The following is a 7,937-nucleotide window of genomic DNA, read 5'->3' on the forward strand; positions in this document are numbered from 1 at the left end:
TTATAAAAAATAATAATTTTAATTTCAATACTTCATCGATTCTAATTGTGGATTTTAAGATAATATTTTTATATTAATGTAATAATACATAATTAGATATTTATTTGTATAAAATTATTATACATTAAAAATTATTAAAAATTATACATCCTTAAAAGCCTTTAATACAATGTTGACTATTCTTTTATCTATATAAATTTTAATTGTCGTTTAATCATGCATTATTTAATTTACGAACTTATTCGATTCTCACAATAATCGCTTTGAAAAAATACATATTTGACATTATAGTATAGGATTCAATGGTAATATAAGAAAATATGAAAGTCGTTCTGCTATTGTTAATGTCACATCATGATGGATTTGCATAATATATGGACATTCAACTTGAACTATTAGTCATTTGAGTAACCACAAGGGGGATGATTTCATTCACATTTGTTAATTAGTTTAGAACTTTTGGTTACAATTGCTTTATTAATCATCATGAGCTTGAACCTTATGGTTCTATTATTGTTAGTGTCATTGAACATGTTATCATGTGATGAATTGAAGGAAGAAAAGAAAGCTTTATTGGTAATAAGGGATTCTTTAAGTTCTTCTGCCAATTTGCATGAGAATTGGACAGATTCTCCTTGTATAGGAAATCAAAGTAGATGGAAAGGTATCATTTGTTCAAATTGGCATGTTGTTCAAATAATCCTTGAAGATTTCAATCTTAGGGGTTCATTGCCTTCTACCTGTTTGCAAAAAGTACCTTTCTTGAAACACCTTAACTTGGGAAACAATTCAGTTCTTGGTTTGCTTCCTAATCTCACAAACTTGGTATTTTTGGAACAAGTTTTGCTTTCATATAATCATTTCTCAGGTCCAATCCCTTTGGAATATGCTCATGGATTGCCTAACCTGAAAGTGTTGGAGCTGCAAGAGAATTATTTGGATGGTCAAATTCCATCCTTTGATCAACCAGCACTGACGAGTTTCAATGTATCGTATAATCATCTTTGGGGGACAATTCCTGAAACTTCGGCCCTGCTTAGGTTCTCTGATAGCTCCTTTGATCATAATTCTGATCTATGTGGGAAGCCATTGGATAAGTTGTGTCCTTCTTCACCTCCTGCTGGCCCCTCTTCTGCACCATATCCTTCGGTTATTCCTCGAAGCTCTGCAGCAGCGAAACACGAACATACCGACCAAGTCAGAGTGATCGTTTTGATTGTTGCTTCAGGAGCAATTTTGCTTCTTGTGATAATATCTGTTTTCTTGGTTTACAATAAAGGAGTGCCTGAAAAAGAAGCAAGAAATGGTGCATCAGGTAATATATTACTAAAAATGTCAAAAAGACTATCCATAAAGAATGGAAGGAATACCTATTATTCTTTTATGAATGATTTACTGGAAAATATGTCTCATACTGGTTGAGGATTATTCAGAAAAAAAGTAATTAACTTTGCATTTTTTCTCAAACAGGGTATACTTTTGGAGCTTGGGCAAGAAACATAGTTTCTGAAAATGAAGATTATGAAAGATTAGGCAGAATGGAATATTTCAGCAAGGAATTGGCAGCTTTTGACATAGATGATTTATTAAGGGCATCAGCAGAAATGCTAGGGAAAGGTAATTTAGGCATTACATACAAAGCTACCCTTGAAACTGGCATTGTTCTTGCAGTAAAGAGACTTAGTCACATGAATGAGTTAAGCAGAAAGGAATTTACAAAGCAGATGCAAGTTCTTGGGGAGTTGAAACATGAGAATTTGGTAGAAATTATCTCATTTTATCACTCAGAGGAGCAAAAGTTGATCATACATGAGTTTATCTCAAATGGCAGCTTATTTGACCTCCTACATGGTTAGTTTTCATTCTTTCTAGCTCTTCCAAGCAAAGTAAAATATTCTAAAGGTTGAATTATTGGTTAGAGCTCTATAGTTTAAAAATTTATTATCAAGTCCATATTGTTTAAAAATTTTCAAACAGATACTTATCGTTTGAATGTTTCTAATTATATCGGGATTTTTTTATTTAAATTAAATAAATATAAAATTTACGAAAATATATAAAGTACAATGTCATTACATGAATACACAATTGGACGCATCTCGGTTACTGAGGGCGATTCTGAAAATTAAACACATCTCGAGTAATTAGACCCCAATCTGCGTGAGAAGAGTTAAATGGGTTTGAGATACATGCAAAAATAGAATATGAACTCAGTATTCGAGATATGCACAATGTTTGAATTGGTGATTCAGTATACGAGATATGATCAATTTTTATTTCGGTGGTGTTTGATAGAACATGTGGGTATGAACTTGAACTTGGTGTTACTGACGGTTGGTTATGATACAAATAAAATTGTTACTGATTATTGGATTGTTAAGAACTCATGGGGGAGGAGGGTACATAAAGATGAAAAAAAAAAAAAAAAAGACATATATGGTAGTCTTGGATTATGCGGAATCACCATGTCTTATCCCACTGCATAAATATTTTCGGTGAATTCAAGTTTTTCTAATGAGTATTTTGTGGGTAATTTTTAAAGTTTTTAAATATTTATTTTAAAAAATATATATTTAAATATACACTTTTTAGAATATTTGTTAGTAAGGTCTTTGTAATATTTATAATAATTGATTAGTTTTTATTATTTTCTTTAGGTTCGGATAGTCTTTATATATTTATAAATAAAAATTTTAAATTTTTATTTTAAATTTTTTTATAAAAAAGATATTTTAATAAATAATGAATAGGTATCTTTGTTTTTATTGAAATAAATTAAATATACTCTTGTGTATATATATAAATGAATTGTTATAAATATTATTTATGATTATTTTAAAAGAGTACTATATTTAATAAAATTATTATCTCTTAAATATTATTGTGTGATATTATTAGATTAATTTTATATTGCATAGATATTATCTTACCATAGTAATAGAAGACGGCGTTATTAGATTAAGTATGCGCGTAGAGCCTAACCAATTTATTTTTATACGCGCATGACTTAATTTAATAATGTCATTTTTTTAAATTAATTTTGCAGTACTCATACAAATAACTAGTATAACAATATAAGTATATTTATTTTTATTGAATTAAATTTAATTGTTAATTTAAATTAGAATCATCTAAATTTTAAATGAAATATTTTTATAATTTTAAAATAGATAACCATATTTCGGGTACCGAGTCACCAATTTGCACATTGTGCATATTTCGAGTACCGAATTTATATTTTATTTTTGCGTGTATCTCGGGTACTAAGCCTCCATTTAATTCTTTTGATGCTGATTGGGATTTCAGTACCCAAGATGTGTTCAATTTTTAGAACCCTCAATAACAGAGAGGTGGCCAATTATATATTTATGTAATTATTCTGTATTTTTATATATTTTTGCAAATTTTATATTTATTTAATTTAAATATAAAAAGACCCAGTTATATCCCTATACTTTAAAATTGTTTTTCTACCAAGTCCATGTAATCCTAACTCCTAAGGGTAGGGATATAGAAGGACGGGATGCAAAATGTTATACGATATGAGGATGTGATTGGATATGAGGATGTGATTGGAAACTTTTAAACTATAGGATCTAAATAAATATTTTCACACAATATAAATTTGGGTACGAGTGTTTAAAGTACAGAGACTTAATCGAAAATTGAATGAAATCATAGGAACCTCCAAAATTATTGAACCCATTCTAAAATCTAATGATACTAGAGAACAGAGGAGTTGGCAGAAAACTTCTTGATTGGAATGCAAGGCTAACTATCATCAAAGACATAGCAAAAGGTGTTGATTTCCTTCATCATTCCTTGGCATCTCACAAGGTCCCCCATGGCAACCTCAAATCATCCAATGTCCTAATTCATCATCATGATAACCAAGGTAACCACCATGTGAAGCTCACCAATTTCGGCTTCTTGACTTTACTTCCTAACAAAAAATCAGCAGAGAAACTGGCCATAAGCAAGTCACCAGAATTTGTTCAAGGGAGGAAGCTAACACATAAGACTGATGTGTATTGCTTTGGAATAATTGTGCTTGAGGTCATAACTGGGAAAATTCCTGGTGAAATGTTTGGGGGAATGGGAATGGAAGAAGAAGAAGAAGAAAAAATAAGTGATCTTTCAGATTGGGTGAGAATGGTGGTCAACAATGATTGGTCAACAGATATTCTTGATATTGAGATGATAGCTGCGAAAGAAGGACATGATTCGATGTTGAAACTAACACAGATAGCCCTTGAGTGCACTGATGATAAGCCTGAGAAGAGGCCTAAGATTAGTGAAGTTTTGAGGAGAATGGAAGAGATAGAGAAAACGAAAAATGGGAATTTGATTAGCTGAAAAACGGGAGAGAGAGACCTAAGAATAGGTGAAATCTGAGTTTGATTAGCTTGGTTGAACTTTCCTTATCCAAAGAAAAAGAAAAGTTTAACAAATGAGTATTAGTAATTTCCATTTTCTCAAATATTTTTTTCATTTTTACAAAATCCTTAATATATTGTAAAGGTGAAGAATCTGTTCCAATTAGCTCAGCATACTTTCTTCAATGTACTTATATGGAAAACTTTTGTAGTTAAAATTATTTGGATCTCCTTTTTGATTATTATACTCATTTTATATTTCTCCTCTCATGTGATCGTTGTTAAGAAAATATTTATAAATTGATGTTATGCTGATATACACATCTATTGTAGTTTTAAATATTTTTAATTACTTAAAGATAAGTGACTAAATAACTGACATCAAAGTATAACTATTTTATTCTTCTGCATTCAAAGACGAAAAAAAAAAAAAAATAATAATCACATTTTCAAACTGCATATGAAACAATCAGCATATCATCCACGTTACTGATGAAAGATTGGATTTATTATTTTATCCTTATTAGGTTAATTCCTTTTTTATATGCAAAATGAGTAATTAATAATGATTTTTTAAGAAAAACAAAATTTGTATACCAAAATAGTCTTTCATATAAAAGGCAATCATAATGTATTCTGAAATAGAGAATTTATTTTCTAGTGATGTTATGACACATACGTTTTTGTAATCAGATCAATTAAGTTGGTATAAATTTGACAAAAAATATGTGGGTATGCGTCCACATTTTTCTTTTTCTGCGTTTTTTTTAAGGGTCTGTCTAAAATCAGCCTACCCCTTATGAGTTTATCTGATACACTATTCAATTTGAAGGGTTAAATTAGATTGATAAACAATCTAATGGTTTATATTTAAATTATTATTAATTTATTAAAAATTACACTTAAACACAATAACTGTTTTGATATTTTACAATTGCCCACTATAAAATTTTAGAATCAAACCCTACAATGACGAGCCCTTCCTCTGCCCACCTCCTCTGTCTTCTTGGTCAAACGATGAACTTCTGTTTTCTCTCCTATCCCTTTTCCGTCTGTCTTCTTCCTCTTCGCGACATCCCTCTCCTCTTCCTCCACCCACTATCCTCTGCCTTCTTCCACATCACGATGAACCTCCTTTTCTTCTTCTACCCCCTTTGCGTCTGCCTTCTTCCTCTTCGCGATGTCCCTATGCTTCTTCCTCTACCCACTATCCTCTGCCTTCTTCCACAACGACTCCATGACCTACTTCTTCAAGTTATGACTCCACAGGTACTTACCCCCTTTTCCAATTTTTTTTAACAAAGTTTCTTTTGTTATATATTTTGATTTAATGTTTGAAAAATGGAGATTCTTTTGTGGTAAGTGATATTCACTATTGCTGGGAATCTCACTATTGGGAGCTATAATTGTTGAGTTGAAAGGAATAGGAACTGAATTAAAGTTGAGATTTTTCAATATTATCTCTATAACTTTAAATTACTTGTTGCAGCTTCTTGAGTTCGTCATTCCAGTATCCAGTTGTGAAAATTGGTACAGAAGATCAATCTTTTATTGACTCTGTTATGTTGATGTGAAAATTGGTGATTGGATTTATATCTAATTGATTATTGAATACCCATGAGCTATCTACAGTGAGTAGAATAAATTCAAACTTTGTAAAAATAAAAAAGTTTATGAAAATACCTGAAGGCTTTTTATTGTGTTTTGTTTACATTTTTTGCTTTAAACTAGTGGTATACTATGTTGCATATGTGTATTCTGAAATTTATGAAAAAGTTATTGACAATGTAAGAAGTTTAAAATGTTAGTATTTGATGCATATGCACATTTGATATGCATAGTTGAACAAAAATGAAGTATTTCGGCACCATAGGTTGTGGAACATGTTAGATTTTCAGTAGTTGCAATAATACTAATTGTGTATGTTATTGTTTCCTTTAGCTTTTGGAAATGGATCTGAGCTTGTAATTTGAGATAGTGACATTACTGATATTGGATTTCCAATCTCACCATTTTGGTGGTTTTTAATGTGGAAGACACTGTGTATGTGTGTTTTGCAGCTCTTGTCCAGTTGCTAAAATTCCAAGGACATCTGCTCTTCAAATTGCACTCTGCAAAGAAATGGTGCAATGGACTCGTGCTGAGAAGTGTACGTTCTTGAGGCAGAGAGTTGAGGTAAGGCTTGCAGCACTTCTAATGGAAAATAAAGAGTTTTCAGAAGTTTTGACTTTACTCTCCAGCTCGGTCAAAGAGGTTAGAAGATTAGATGACAAGCTTCTACTTGTAGACATAGAATTGCTGGAAAGCAAGCTACACTTCTCATTAAGGAACCTTCCAAAGGCAAAAGCTGCACTCACAGCAGCAAGAACAGCTGCAAATGCTATTTATGTGCCGCCGGCACAGCAAGGTACCATAGATCTGCAGAGTGGACTACTGCATGCTGAGGAGAAGGATTAGGGATGCCTAAAATAACCTACTTTTGGTGCAATAAAATGTATTACTTGTCGTGTGTATTATTATTACCAGTCTAAATTATCAATATCAGGGATCATATCATCCTCTATGATGGCTACTGTAAGTGATAGATTGTATTGTACATACAAGATATGGGAGATCAGTTCTTTTTGAGGTGTTTGGGTTGATTTTTTATTATCTCCCTATCATATATTGTTTTCTCTTAGCTAGTATAGTCTTTCCCTGCACAGTTTCGTGGTATTATTATTATTATTTTTTTTTTCGTATTCTAATCTTCAAATGACATCAGGAAATAGGGATGTGATGCTGTTACCAGAATGGTTGATTGATCCTCATCTGAAAACTTCAATCAGAACACGATGCATGGTGTTCTGTTTCTAGGCATGGTGATATTGATGGTTATGTTGTGTTTGTTTTTTGTAGATTTTTTATATAATTATTATGGTTGTGAGGATGGAATTGAAGAAACATGAAGATGAAGGCAAGTATAAATATTATTAAACATGTATAAATAACAAATATCAAATATTTTATTTATGTTACACTCAACTAACCATAGATGATTTGTTATTTGTATACACTAGTTTGTGGTATCTAGTTTTGCAATTTATGTTACTTGATATTATTTAAGACAATTAATTGCTTGTTGCAATTTATGTTATTTGAAACTAGTTTTCAAAATATATAGTTGCAGTTCAGGTTATTTGATATTAGCTTTTAAAACAAGAAATGTTGCAACTGAGAACCAGTATCTAGTTTTGCAATTTATGTTATTTGATACTATTATCTAGTTTTGCAATTTATGTTATTTGATACTATTTAAGACAATTAATTGCTTGTTGCAATTTATGTTATTTGAAACTAGTTTTCAAAATATTTAGTTGTAGTTCAGGTTATTTGATATTAGCTTTTAAAATAAGAAAGGTTACAACTGAGAACCAGTGTTGAGCAGAATTTGAAAAGTAGTCTTGTGTTAGATTAAGGCTGCATGAACTACTATTAGTACAACAATCAAAGAGGAGTTCTGGCACACCTTAACCCCAAATTGAAAACATGGTCCATACTTCTGAGAACTGACAAATGCCA

The 7,937-nt window shown here is 31.0% G+C and overlaps 2 protein-coding genes across 2 annotated transcripts; both read left to right on the forward strand.

Annotated features, from left to right (window-relative positions):
• Window positions 1-478: 478 nt before the first annotated feature.
• On the forward strand, window positions 479-4,618 carry LOC130948097 (probable leucine-rich repeat receptor-like protein kinase At1g68400). Its single transcript, XM_057876800.1, has 3 exons — window positions 479-1,315; window positions 1,471-1,851; window positions 3,728-4,618. Exons 1-3 carry the CDS (start codon window positions 487-489, stop codon window positions 4,354-4,356), a joined length of 1,839 nt encoding a protein of 612 aa, XP_057732783.1. The 5' UTR covers window positions 479-486; the 3' UTR covers window positions 4,357-4,618.
• Window positions 4,619-5,717: 1,099 nt separating this feature from the next.
• LOC130949806 (26S proteasome non-ATPase regulatory subunit 11 homolog) lies at window positions 5,718-6,980 on the forward strand. The gene is made up of 5 exons (XM_057878432.1): window positions 5,718-5,734; window positions 5,866-5,906; window positions 6,108-6,163; window positions 6,318-6,340; window positions 6,413-6,980. The coding sequence occupies exons 1-5, from the start codon at window positions 5,718-5,720 to the stop codon at window positions 6,831-6,833; spliced, it is 558 nt and encodes a 185-aa protein (XP_057734415.1). The 3' UTR covers window positions 6,834-6,980.
• The last annotated feature ends 957 nt before the right edge of the window (window positions 6,981-7,937 follow it).

Source organism: Arachis stenosperma, chromosome 9, assembly GCF_014773155.1.
Source record: "Arachis stenosperma cultivar V10309 chromosome 9, arast.V10309.gnm1.PFL2, whole genome shotgun sequence".
Taxonomy (NCBI): domain Eukaryota; kingdom Viridiplantae; phylum Streptophyta; class Magnoliopsida; order Fabales; family Fabaceae; genus Arachis; species Arachis stenosperma.

Excerpts from the sequence above, each read along its gene's own strand:
- LOC130948097 (XM_057876800.1), top strand. The coding sequence starts at position 487 with ATGAGCTTGAACCTTATGGTTCTATTATTGTTAGTGTCATTGAACATG. Across the intron at positions 1,316-1,470 it reads AGCAAGAAATGGTGCATCAG|GGTATACTTTTGGAGCTTGG; the intron begins GTAATATATTAC and ends TTTCTCAAACAG. Across the intron at positions 1,852-3,727 it reads CTTATTTGACCTCCTACATG|AGAACAGAGGAGTTGGCAGA; the intron begins GTTAGTTTTCAT and ends TAATGATACTAG.
- LOC130949806 (XM_057878432.1), top strand. Across the intron at positions 6,164-6,317 it reads ATGAAAAAGTTATTGACAAT|CTTTTGGAAATGGATCTGAG; the intron begins GTAAGAAGTTTA and ends TGTTTCCTTTAG. Across the intron at positions 6,341-6,412 it reads TTGGAAATGGATCTGAGCTT|ACACTGTGTATGTGTGTTTT; the intron begins GTAATTTGAGAT and ends TTAATGTGGAAG.